Raw genomic sequence first — 14,424 nt, 5'->3', positions numbered from 1 at the left:
GTCAAAGATACAACATCCATTCTTTACACTGCTCATATTTGTAGTGTTAGCACACAAAACATGATAATTTGCACTACGAATTAAATATATCTGAGGTTTTAGAAGACATGGATGTCTGTACCAAATTTTATGGTAATCCATCCAATAACTGTCAAAGCATTCCCTCTGGGGAGTCTGAATGTGTGTGAATATTTTCTGATGCGCCTTTCAAAGCAGTTCTAATAGGTATGACATAAAAAATTCATGCAGAGTTTCAGACTAAGGAATGCAACTGTTAAAACAGATATTCAGATGGCACGTATTCACATGTGTGTACAATATTTAGCTTCAAAAGAGAAGCATTGAACGCACTCATACTACACCAGAAAAATGACTCAGAGTAGAGTGGAGTGAGATATGAAGTTCACTTCACTGATCACATTCAGTAAAGCTCAGGCACCATGCTTGATAAGAGAAAAAGCATAGCAAGGACTAATGTGTGCATAAGAAATAAGAAATTAGCTGCCCTAAAAAGGTAGATTTATATCCTGAGTGACGGGCAATTAGCAAAGGTTTGAGTTGTTAGTAGATGTAACAGGACTGCTTAGCATGCTCCTCTCTTTGATGCTTAATCAAAACCTGACATCTCTTGTGCTGTGTGTTTGTGTGATGTCAGATCAAGTGATTTAAAAATCACAGAAACGGGTGCAACATACACAGTGTTTCTCATGTTTGCCATCAGCAATTAGTCTGCTCCGCAAATTCGCCCGTTCCGAGGCTTGTTGATAAACGCAGCAGCCCAAGCCCTTTTGAAGTAACCATCTTTAACCCTGGAAACTGTACACGTAATGCATATTACGCTTACCAGAAGTCAGTTTGAGTTCTGCTCTCATATTCGCATGTGTCTACAGTGATCGGAGTGATTTTTCTGGCTCCCACTTACGCTCTTCCCTCTCTCTTGTTACCTCGACCTCCCCTCCTTATATCTGTCATCCTTACTCCTCCTTCCTTTCACTCTCTCTGCTTTTCTATCCCTCCCTCCTTTAACCTATTCTCCTTATTTCTTTTCCTCCACTTCTTAAAAAACACTCTCTTCATCCCCACCCCCATTTCTCCATCCCTCCCTCTCTCCATGCAGCCTGTTCCTATTGATGATCACTTCTGCGGCCTTGATATAAACCAACCCCTGGGGGGTTCCCAGCTGGTGTCGGGTCGGACGGTGTACACTGAGAGCAGGGACAGGCTGACCTCTGTCATCTCCTATGTCTACAATGGACACAGTGTGGTCTTCCTGGGGACCAAGAGTGGACGACTGAAGAAGGTAAGAGCAGTAATATGCATAAACTGTCGAGCAAGACATGCTTAATGTAACTTTTTCTCACTAAAGTCAGTCACATGAGGATTGTCTGGTTGTTACAGTGTATTTCTAATTCTTAAGAAACTCTTTAAAAAATCTTAAGATCAATGATTTCTTGAGGCTACTATAGGTAACCAATTGGTATCTCTGCGTTATTTTCAATTTTTGAACATCAATGTGAAATGTCACCTGGACCTTGGTCTCTAGTTTCTTCTTTAGAGCCATCAGAACACTAACCCTAGCCAGATGGAGAAACTACAGTGGCCATAAAACATGTGGCGTCTGTAGACAATAACATAATCTGATCCTAATTTTGTGGTGATTATGTGAGGTGACTAACGAAAACATAGTAGATCCCCTACACTGGACCTTTAAATTGACAAATTTTTATGATAAATGTGAAAAGAGGTAAATTTCTCCTGCTACTTCAGCTTTCATGTCAACTAAAACTGATGCCAGGAGGGCAGATGTGTCACTTACTACTGGTTGATTGGGGGAAAATCATTATCACCAGCACTCCCTTGAACACAATGTCAGGCTGAGTGAATAAATTGAAACATGATGAAAATTCAGTCTGATTGTCAGGTGCAAAATTGTGAGATCTTTTTAGTACTTGACATGAATTTTATACTTACAAACATCATTAGAAGTCTTCTTTGTATCTTGTACGGCAATTCCGAGTCTCTCAGTCGTAAATACTTGACCTGATGAGGCACAAGGAAATACAATGTGTTTAAAGCAAAATGATTAGTCTGAGGGGCTGAAGGACAAAACCTGAAATTGAACCTTGATATGTAACTCCAGCAATTTAATGCACTTCCATAAAGTTTGGGGAAAAAGAACAGTCAAAATCGATGCAGCCGAGGCAGAGATAGCCTAACTTTTAGTCCCAAAACACACAAAGCTACATTTCTCATAATGCAACTTAGAAAATATTGCTTGTTTAATTAAGCTCTGCATCCAGGACTTTTCAAACTTTAAATAAAAATATATTTACAGGCTTCCTGATACTACCCATGACGGGTTAACTGATCTTTATGTGTAAAATTGGTGAAATGTCCCTTTAACGTCTTACATCACTCACATCTTTTGTTGGTCCATGAGAAATACATCACTGAGATACATGACCCACAGCTGTTTTTGTGTCTCACAGTCATGGCACATTAATATATGTATGATCTTTAAACCATTAACACTAATTAATGCAATCATTTGACCAATTAATGGTCCAATTAGCATAACTGGTTATGTTTAATATATCATAATGGGACATTATGCGGCTGAACAAAGGTGCAGTATTCATGCAGCACTACATCTTGTGCTTCATCCTTTGGACGGGTGCTCTTAGACAGGGACAAATCGATGTATATTTCCACCCATGACCACCTGATGCCATTTCCATCATCTCCTTTGTTGTATCAGTAACAGGACATTATGCAGCTGTAGTGCCTCTTGTTTACCACTGTCCTGGTGGATTTCTGGTTTGAATAGCTTTTACTGTGGTGGAGTACTTAAAGGACCACTTCACTGATTTTGAAAATTATCTCTGTATACTTGACATTAAGGTTTGCGTGATTATAAACACTATTAGACAGACAAGTGTTGTCTGTATCTAATAGGCAGATTCACGCCACTAAATCTTTCGCCTGATGAGAAACAGGTCTTAATGTGTTTACAGAGCAGCTGTGTGCTGTGTTTAGGAAATATTCTGATCATTTTTATGGTAACTGAGGTCAGAGGATAGGGCTGTTTAACTCCCTTTTACTAGACACAACAGATAGGTACATAAGCCTCTACAGAGTCAACAATGTTGTTGGACCACAAAGGGTATTTCCTTCATGGATTTCCTTGTTTGTAGACTAATCATTGTTTAGGACCATCGAGTATTATGGCATTATTCTGAGGACATATAGACAAGTCAGAGAGGACAGCTTCTTCAGAACCACATCACTAGATACCACTAAATCCTACACACTAGTTCTTTGTTTTCTTTGATGGTTCTTTTTTTCTGGTGATATTCAACTTTTTTTTTTATTGCTAACAAAGCCAATGAAACAACTTGATGGATTTATCATAAATTTCTACTACTGTATCAAAATTGCCTGTGTAGCCAAAGCCTGATATAGCTCACCCATCTGTGCCACAAACCTCCATTGTTGTCCAAAAACTATTAAAAACACATCAACAAGCCACATTGTTGCATTGGGTGACATGCTCCTTCACACACACACACACACACACACACACACACACACACGCGCACACACACACACACACACACACACACACACACACACAGTTCTGTTACCTTATTCACTCACAATGACACTAAATCTGCATCTGAAAATAGTCCTCAATAAATGCACTTTTTACTCCCAGATATCTTATTCTTGCTAGAAAATACAGTGCCCAGCTGTTTTAGGTAATAATTTTTTGCTTTAGTCTTTTTAGAAAATGAAATTATAGACTCCTGACCTGTTTTTAAAGATTTAAGTCAGCACGAACAAAGAGGGCTGAGTTCCACAGACACGGGAATTTGACAAACCTTAAAAGACTGACTGAAGCATTGTTGATTTTTGTCTTTTCATTGGATTTCTTAACAGGTAGGAAAAAAATATAGAATATCAAAAGCCTTATCCTTTAAAGTCTAACTTTAATATTTCAATTTTATGTTTCTGTTTGTTGAGATTGCTGAAGAGTCTTTCTGCTGTTTTTCTGCTGCTCGCATGATGCTTGCATCATCAAGTGTAAGGATAGAGAATAAATATAATACTGACATGTGTAAAGGCGTGGGTATGATTGAAAGGAACTAGTTCAAACGATGTCTGATAGTTCTGACCACGTCTGAAAGAAACAGTACATACACTCCTAAGGAGGAAAGGAAAAAAGCCTGCTGTCATATAGAGCGACGGGTGGCGATGATGGCTATAATGGTGCACACTTTCAGACTTCATAGAGTTCATAGTGTTGAACTTGTGTTTGTACATTGAAAAGCCAATAAATTTGTTAGTTTGAGAGAGTTAAAATAAAATTTAAAAAAGCTCATGCCCCAAAATGCTTCTATTATTTAATTAACTGCTAAAGATCAATTTACGATTACACCATTCAAAGAAAAGCCTGAAATTCTTAAATCTGAGAAGACAAAATCAAGAAATAATTGGTATTCTTTCTTGGAAAAATGATAAAAAACAATTAATTCATTATTAAAATGGTTACAAATTAATTTCATGCCAGTTCATTAATCAATTAATTGACTATTTGTTTTAGCTCAAGACCAGTTTAAGTTCGACGCCAGAATAGTGTGAGGTGAGGGGGATTCAGACGCTGCCCAACAATCTGAGAAGCACTTTGTTTAAATGTTATTGACCTCTTAATGCAAATTATGGTATATTGAGGTACATTTGAAAATAGCTTTGTGGTGTTATTTGGAGTCCTTATCCATAGTCAGTGTAACTGCAGTCAGCACGCCTCCAGTTTGGAGAGGCCTACAGGGATTCCAGCATGGAAGCAAAGCTATGCACTGCTATGGGCGGGGTCAGCAGAAAAATGTAATTTAGCCATGTAAAAAAGGCGCACCTAGAAGGAGAAATCTATATCCTTTTGTTATGTTTTCACCACTTTAGCTTACAGTCAGTATATCCTTTTGTTATGTTTTCACCACTTTAGCTTACAGTCAGATCGTTTTTTATATTTGGCATTAACTTTGGACTGAACTTTGGTATTTCGGTATTTCTACACATAAGCCCAGCTGTGCAGCTGTTTGGATCACAACTATGGCGGCACAGACAAAAAAAACAAAAACACAAACACGAACTATCTTTAGACAGTTTGATTTAAATTTCACAACTTTCTTACCCAAACTGCTGATTTGCTTTGTAATACAGCTCAGTGTTAGTAAGTATCTGTGCTTAGTGTCAAAGAAAAAGGCTGTCTGAGACAAGGTAAAGTGGTGAAAATATTCTCAATATAGTACATTTAAACAGGTATTGATTTTTTGGCATTTTTAGGTGGCTAAAATATGTTTTCTTGCTGACCTTGTTGCAGCGCATAGCTCCGCTTTTTGTGACAGATATGCCTGCTTCTCCGAACTGGAGATGTGTTGACCTCCATCTACTGTAGGTAGCACACTGACTATGGTGAATTACCTCAAACAACCGCAAACTCTATTGACATGTTACATTTATAGGGCCGTATCATTCACTCACATCTTTCCAAGTGATTTGTTTCACTGCTGTAGGATCCTTTGACATCGGGGTCACACACATCTTTCAACCTCTGTCTGAAAGGTTCATAAAGTTGATTAGGTCATTGTCCATCATGTTTAATTTCGAACGCAAACTGTAGCTATATATTATAATCAAGATCCTATAAGGCTCATTTTTTGATCTAACTGGATTGACTTGGCAGCACCGCAGGCTCTGTTTACTGAGCAGTTGTACAGCATGCAATTGACTGAGGAAATGTGTGAGAGGACTGTTGTGACATTAGCCTGGGGGCCTTAGTCTTATGAGGAGCAATCTGTCTGACACACAACACACAACACACACACACAACACACACAGACCAGGGTCCAGACTGGGAGCACAGATAGCATCAATGCAACTCTTTCATTGGATGAGCCAGTGGGAAAAAAGACAAGATAGCCTCATAGAAAAGATAGACAGACAGTGAGAGGCAAAGAGAAGAAATAAAGATAAAGTTAAAAAGACAAGATATTAGGTAGGGAAAAGAAACAGGTACAGGAGGTAGAAGAGAAACAAGTCTTAAAGAAGCGAGCAGCAAGTTTGGGTGAAGAGAGTAAAAAATCCATCATTACTGCTTTAAGTGCTGAATGTCTAAAGGCCAGAGTTTGCCATTACACTGACAGAGTGCGCAGCCATGATTCAGACTCCCAGGAGCCTCCAAGGATCATGGGTCATGTCTCGAATCCTATTCCATCACCCCCAAATGGACACGCTGAGTGGGAATGGGGCATGACAATAAATGCCATCAGCCGATCACACCGGCAGCGGGGCCATTGCAAAGGTCAAGCCTACCACAGGAAGGGTGTAACCAGGGTGAAAGGTTAGAGGGATAACCAATAGTCTCACCATTCAGGCTCCACACAGCATATGGATGTGTCCGTCAACGTCTCTCGATTAGGCCACTCCTTTTCCAGATATTACAGGACATTTCTATCATCATATGCCACAGTTTTGTTGCCTTAGGTGGTAGGTTGATTTTAGCTGAGTAATATGACCCTGTGGGTAACTCTGGGCTGACTACAAAAGGTGTTTTTACACTTTGTATGATGTACGCTAATGAGGTGGATCTAGGTAAAAGCCATTATCTCTTACTGATCCTTATTTAAATCTATTTCAGTCTCCAGGCAGGAGTTGTAGATGCAACTTTCCGTGCCACTGATAACACAGTTTTTTTGCAAGATTAGCATTTCAGTTAGCACAGGTACATCAAAGTTTTAACCATTTAGTGAAACAATAAGGCACATTTATGTTCGGTGGTGTGGTCATGTGATGATCCGAAACAAATCTGAGAAAGCGTGACAAAGGCTGAGCTTGAGTTCACAAACCAGCCAGCAGAGTCTGAGATACACATATAGATAAACATCTGAGACAAACATATATTCTCATCCACGTACATGCTCATACAGTACATGAGGTAGATTGGTTTAGTAGAGACTAGAGGTGAATTTGGTACAAATCTTTCAGAAGTATTTACAATGCCGCCATGATAAGAGCTGTTAGAATTCTCTAAATGGTAAGGAAAGGAGCTTTAGTACTTCCTTTCTTATCTCCTTTAGCACAGGATACACTGGACCATCCTTTATGAAAGGATAGGGGATAATGCCGTCCCACAGATACAACAACAAAAAAATCAATGCATGGTCATTCACAACCAATGCAGGGGGTCCACAATGGGTTATCCATGTATATATGTCGAGAGCGCACGTCAGTAACACCTGCCGTCGCATAATGACATAGTCTAGTGCAAGTGCGGTTGGATTCTCCAAACACCGCGGCCGTCTTCTCCTAAGTACTTATGAATTCTTATTAATTCAGTTCTTTTTTACTATTCGACCCCATAAGAGCAACTGAGTTTACTGAAACAGCTCTCAATCAGTAGCTTTTAGAACCAGAGCTCCCCTAATTTGCTGACAACACCATTGTCTAGTCAAGTATTGTAGTGTGTTATATTGTAGTGTAGTATGGTTTAAAGCTTACTAAAAGACACCAAAAACTAGATAAACAATCATGATTCAATATCTCTGTTGCAGAGAGGTGGATTCTGAGATATTTAACTTAAAAACTGTTTATCCAGGGCTAGTTTTGTACTGAACTGAAAGAAACTTGAATCAAAAAGAGACTGACATTAGATGATAGCTTACTGATGTGTGATGTACTTTTGAATGACAAAGTAATCACCTATCTAAGAAAAGAAAATGAGTCAATTTAAGTTGTAGACTGCAGACAGAACTAGGCTGAATTGAGCAAAACAATTCGAATCAGTGAAGAGATTCATCATTTTGTTTGAGCAGCAATTTTAAAGTGGATTTATACTGCCTTGGGCCTGCTGTGATTCCTACAGTGCAGGTTTTGATTTGTCACCTGTTGATGGCACCACCGCAACACAGATCAGGTCGAATCACACTTTAATTATATTCCCAACAGTAACTCTGTTTTCTGTCTTTCATCCATTTTGTGCATTAGAGCAATCAGGTGAAGGTTCGCCTTCTCAATTTACTGAACAGGAGCCTGATGCCATGCAAGTTTTCAATGTGGTTGACAGAAAAGCAGAAGATTGTCTTTTCTCTGCTTGTCCATGTTCACACTCAACAATCTCCGCCAATTTCTCAGAGAGAAAACACAAACAGCCCAAGCCGACCGGTCACAGTTCTTGGAGTGTTTACATGGTATTTCTATTTGTAGTTACATTTCTGTGGATTTTGCACATATTTATATATTCTAGTGAATGGTTGTTTGTCTATATGTGCTCAGTGATGAGCTGGCAACTAGTCCAGGGTGTACCCCGCCTCTCGCCCAAAGTTCAGCCCCACCGTGACTTTGATTAAGATAAGCATTTACAGATAAAACTATAAATTCCTTACATGTATGCAGATAAACTGAGTCTGCTCATTGACAGTATATGGAGCATGTGATTAAAAACAATCTATTATTTCCTCAACTACTGTGCAGCTTTATTAATGTAGCACCAGACAGAAATATTATTTTTATATTTAAATTTGTAAATCTAGCAGCAAAAAAGCCTGGAATCACATTCTCCCAGGATTTATATTACGTTTCACTTTTGCAGGTGAGACAGCAGATTTTTGATTCTATTCATTTTTCAGATTCTATATCTCTAAGTGCAGCCTAGCAAGTAAGTAAGCAACAAACGCTGTAGAATGACATTATACTTATGCCTACCCTGTGACAGCCTCAAACACATAACAGGTGTTGAGTGGAATTGATTTTCTGAGGAAATGTTTCTGCAGAGCACAGTAATGCTCTGGAGGACTACAATGGCATACAGAGTGAAACCGGATGCTTCCCCAACACGGTGAGTGTATTAAGATGTGGATTGTGCAGTTAATATATGATTTAAGTGTGTGTATGTGCGCCAGACACCTCGGGTTAGACAATGCTCTCAACAGGCTGGGGAGGGAGGTCTAGTGGAGAAACTGTCCTTTGACTGAAGCACCATAAATTTGATCCAGCTGCCTCAACAGAGGTGAGCCAGTGCCTTCACTGATCAGTCATTATAAGAGATTTAGGTCAGTGATGATGAATATAATTTGAAAGATGAAAGGAAGGCGATACAGTGTAGATAAACCAAATAAAAACAAGACCACCACATTACCTCAGCGGCAGCAGCTACTCAGCAACATCATTTCCCTAGATATGGTTGAAAATGTTAAGCTCGCAGCAAATAAAGCCTTAGTCAAAGAGTCTCATGTGCAAATAGTGGATTCATTATGGCTTATTGAGAGTTGACCGGGTGGGAAAATTCACCAGTGCACGGCTAAATGACTTGGACTTTTCAAAGTCACAGTTTGTAAGGGGGACCAGGAAGGGAGAGATTTAGTGATGAAATCATTAGAATGGAGTTTCAGGAGGAGTGGAGATGCACAAGGCAGAATGAGTTTAAGCTTAAATCGAAAGGATTTTCATAACTGCAAGAAGGGAGCTGGACCTAAGGGTAGAAGTCTTCAGAGTGGAACACCATTAGATGTCTCAGTTTAGCTGAAACAGTGAGTGGTATTGAAAGAGTCGATTTTGTGATAAAACAGAAAAGGTGTCCGTCACTCCACTTTTCCTGACAACAGTTTTATTTAGCAGCTCCATCTCTCTCTCTCTATCCCTCCCCAAATCTCTTTGTCCTCTCTTCCCTCTGTTTCAAGTGGAAACACACAAGAGGACTGGGACTGCAATGCGGTCAGGAAAATGAAGACCATACGGGTGCCATGAATTGTTTCACTGTCCCCCTCCCACTGCTTTTGTTGGTGGGCCATGGGAACCTGACAAACAATGGGAGTGATTGGAGAGACAGGGGGGCGTACGGAGGAGGACAGGAAACAGAGAACAGGAAACCATGTCCTCAAGGAGAGAGAAAAGAAGTGAACATGCAGAGACTGAGAGGAGACTGTGGTCAAGTTGTAGAAATTGCGGTATGAAGACTTGGAAGCATGCCATGCAGCTGAAGGTTAGGGCGAACAGAAAATTTGGCTTGTGCCACTGGAAGGCTTTTAACAATAACAATCAAAAACACACTCACATCATGACCTCTCTCCCGACCCAGTTAGTAATCGCATTTAGGTATGGGCACTTGCCAACATACAGCGTGTCTACTCTGTGATCAATACACCTTCCTTTGTGAGTGTAGTTAATGTGATGGCTGAATGATTAGTCCTGTAATACACATCTCCACCTCGGTGACCCCCTCCTCCTCTTTGTTTTCATGAGCCGCTGCAGCTCAGTTCTGTCCTCAGCTAAGTCTCATTAGCATTCACAGGGCTGTGATGGATATATGGGCTAATCAATGCCCACTCTCCTCGGCTGTCATCCTCAATCGGACCATATGCACAGCCACTCAACCTTAAAGGTGGCCAGTTGTCTGGACCTTATGTTGCTGCATGCCCCGTGTCACCATATTGAGTCAAGTGTGTGCCAAAATCTGTGTACATCTACTTTAGGTCTAGTCTTGCGTGTGTTTTCATTCTGTGCCTTTTTTTTTAGTGTAATGGAAGATTTATGTGTGGTTTGTAATGTCTTTATTTTTGGTGGTTTTACATGAAAAACAATACTTGATTGTAAATCAGATGTTTGCATGCAGGATGACTCATTGATTTTCCAGTAGATGTCATGTAAAAGACTGAAGAACACAAGTTTGTTGTAGTATAGATGAACCAATCTCCTCGTGTTTGGTTTAAGTCGGTCTTCTGGGACATATGAAACCTTGTCAGAGTGGCAGATTGGAAATGATTGGTTGAACAGAGTGCTCCTTGCCTCCTGGGTCATCATCCATATGTTTAGGTTAGCTGGGTGAATTCAGAGGCCACAGAGCGGCTGGCCACATATGGACACAGTTTTTTTTTTTTTTTTTTTTTTTTTCAAATTTTAGACCGCCATTACCACATAAACATAGTAATCATATGCTTTACAAGGTTTCCCAGTCTGCAGCGGAAAAGCAGGATTTTCAGAGACATTTACATGTATACTTCCTCTCAGCATGAATAAAATCATTGCCTGAAAAGAATCTCAAAAATCAATCCCATATGTAAATACTCACGGGAGAGACATTTGGGTGAGTGTATTGCTCATGCAGGGTCTGGCAGCTTTACAACGGAGCCAACCTGACTCAAGCCAAGTGACATCTTAGAAGTCGGGTCTGTTTTTTTTTTTTTGTTTTCTTTGGCTCTCACAGGATGAGAGTGCAGCCGAGCATTTGAGATGCAAAACCAGCCACGGGAAAGAGGAGCTGTTTTCGTTAAGAGCACACGGGCTCAGGTTGCATATCTGTTTGTGAAAGTCATACTAAGCTGTGTTAATATCCATTGCAGGTTCTGCGAGGGAATTTCAGCAGCTTGAAAGGATATTGCCGTTATTGGCTTAAATATTATTCATGGGTTAAATATATATCCTCTGAGAGATGCTGGGAAGAGAACAGAGAATAAAATAACTTAGGTCATACGAACATGTGGTATTAATGGCAAATCAATTCAGTTCTTCTGTTACATAACATGGGCCACACAAGGGGAGTCTGCTTGAATTTTAAAATGAGGTTTACTGAGGTTTGTGGAAAATATCTTGTCCTTGATACTGACCTTAAAGCAAAGTCCTAACTGCTTAACAAAGACTCCATTCATATTTAGTCATTCAGATTTTTTTCTTTTGCTGTCAGATATATTTTTTTGTTAAGTGCAAATGCAACCAAGAAGCATTCAAGGTGGACTGAAATCCAATTGCCGTGTTCCAGCTAGATTTTTAAGTGTAAGTGGGTACTCACAGGGTCAAAGGCAGCAGAAGTGACACTGAAATGGAAATTAAATTAGACGTCGTTCTCCCTGTCTCATTAAAGCAACAGGAAAAGTGATTTTAACACATTTTGTACGCGTATCTGACCCCGGATCAGTCCAATCACTGAATAATGTGTGTGGGCGAGGGAGCAGCATGTGTGAAGATGACAGCATCTTTGTTTTGCTGTAGTTCATCAGTGTGTTTTTATTTACACACAGCTGTTAGCTAACACTAGCTAAACTGTTACTGTTGAAACTAAGTGCGACAGTGCAGAAATCATTCTTGTTCTGGTGTTTGTGGCAGTTAACAGCTTCAGATATGCAGTCATATTTGTTTCAGTTTTAATTGGTGCAAAATGATGTTTAAATGAAGATCTCAAAGGTATGACAAAAATATTCAGACAAGGATGAATAATAACATGATTTCATAGGTCTAAACTAAAGTAGATCAAATCTTATATGGATTGTCTCTGGAAGTATAAAAGAGGCCTGATATTACACTATGTGGATTATCGCAAGCTGTGTTTCTGATATGCTATAATCCATGATAGCGCATTGATCAAACAAGTGATCAAGCACACAATTAACTGCATAACTAATGAGAGCAAGCAACAAAAGACAGAGTGCGCTATGTGTGTTCGCACGAAAGTGTATTTCCCTGTCTTTGTTTGCACGTCTGTGTGCGTAGGTGAGTACGCGCACAAGCTTGTGCAACTTTGTGTGTCATTTTCTAGAAGAAGGCTCATTATAAAACCAATTAAACCCGCCTTACACTCATTATGAAGCTGTGGGGCTTAAGGAGAGATTGAGGACCTGTTGTATTCTCAGAGGGCTTCTGCTTGGTCAGCCCTGTTTTAAATGATAAAACCACTTCTAAATCCGCTGAAATCAAACACCGCAGATCAGGTCACGATGGGTCAGTATTTGTCTGAGCTCATCCCTGCACCCCTGGCTCTCACTCAGCCTCATCATACCCAACTAAAAACACACTGGGCTCAGTATCTGTCCTCAGTATGAGTGTTGTTTTTTAAAACTTGGGTTCACCACAAAAACGCTTACTGTACATGCTCTGGTTTCCATCTGTGCTATTTATGAGATGACGAGTGTGGGAAAAAAATAATGTAAACTGCCTCCATTACTGTGTAGGACTGTGGTAAGGGAGAGGAGAAATAGGATAAGGAGGAGGAGGAGGAAGAGAAGACAGGGTAAAGAAAGAAACCAGACAATGAGAGAGAGAGAGAGAAAGAGGCTTAGCTCAGAGATAAATCTGTCCATGAAATAACTATTTATACGATTGTGCACAGTGCTGAGGTAATGACCTGTGAGAGACAGACTGTGCCTTCTTATGATCTGGAATCAACAGACAATCACATGTCACTATTGTGCTCAATACTTTTGTGTTTTTCTATGAGGAAGATGACGTCCCACCCTCCCTGTACCGCTCCATATGTACACTCCCACCCACATAAACTACACAGACACACTTGCACATCCCTCTTCTTCATTCTTGGCTGGTGAAGCTGACGGTTGGAGAGGCACAGCTGCCTAGAAGGTGGAGGCGTGAGTGATTGATGAAGTTTTGGTGCCCAGGGGATCCAATCATATAATCAGTTTGTATTGATTGACTGTCCCCATTAGAGACTGCGGAGGCTCTGCCACCATGTGTGCGAGCAAAGACCTGGCACGCATTCAAAAATCTTCGGGAGTCAAATTTGATTTGGGTGGCGAGGTCGCCTAAGTCCATGCATCAGGATGCATGCAGGGAAGACGGGCATAATTGCACTGCAGACGTTTTGCAACACTTGCGTAATTCTCTGCTCCAATTCCTAATTAGCTTGCATTTATTTCAATTATTGAGAAATTAATTCACCTCTACTGTAATTGCATGACATGGTTAATGATCCAATCTCCTGGGAATTTAAATAGGGCTTCAACCTGGGTTTCTATAGCTAACAAGCATTTTTCCCCTCTCTATCTTTATTCAGACTTTCCTCTCTGTAATTTCACATTTCTGACTTATATTTATGGAGTTAAGTTATCATTACGTATGATGGAATTCATGCAATTTCCACACCGATGGGTACAAGATGGGTACAAATATAAATATTTTTGTGAAATGAAAATTGAAGCAGCCCTTCTGTTTTATCGGTGGGCAAAACACTTGATTTTGCAATAGAAACCACACGAACAGGGAGGTTTGTCATAGTGTTGAGTAAATGTGAAGTTAAAACACTACTAATGGGTAGTTAATTGGCTATAGTAAAAAGGGTTTTCAGCTTAGTCACCGCTTTAAATCTTTACAAACAGTTTCACATCCTCACAAGGCTGCCTTTCAACAGCTCCGATGTCAGTAAGCCACTTATTATAAAGACAGATCTGCTTATTTGTTTGCTTCACTTGCAACAGCACATCTTGTTTGTAGGCAGAGGTGGGAGAAGAGAATCGAAAAACCCTTCACCACTGGGCATCTGTTCTCCATGCTTGCATTTAATGAGCCCCAAAAGAGTGCTGCCTGAAAGTCACTCCAAAGTCAAATTAAAGCTGAGCTCACCGAACGTTTCAAAATTCGACTGCG

At 40.1% G+C, this 14,424-nt stretch overlaps 1 protein-coding gene across 1 annotated transcript in view; it reads left to right on the top strand.

The window, feature by feature from the left end:
* Positions 1 to 14,424, top strand: part of LOC104922745 (plexin-A2) — a 77,685-nt gene that overhangs the window by 14,864 nt on the left and 48,397 nt on the right. Inside the window, exon 3 of the mRNA XM_027279225.1 lies at positions 1,118 to 1,300. Within this exon, the coding sequence (XP_027135026.1) occupies positions 1,118 to 1,300 (183 nt within the window). The remainder of the gene's footprint in view (positions 1 to 1,117; positions 1,301 to 14,424) is intronic.

This window comes from Larimichthys crocea, chromosome VI (assembly GCF_000972845.2).
Source record: "Larimichthys crocea isolate SSNF chromosome VI, L_crocea_2.0, whole genome shotgun sequence".
NCBI classification, from domain to species: Eukaryota; Metazoa; Chordata; class Actinopteri; family Sciaenidae; genus Larimichthys; species Larimichthys crocea.
The sequence above is the reverse complement of the archived record's forward strand: the minus strand, read 5'-3'. Positions and strand labels throughout refer to the sequence as shown.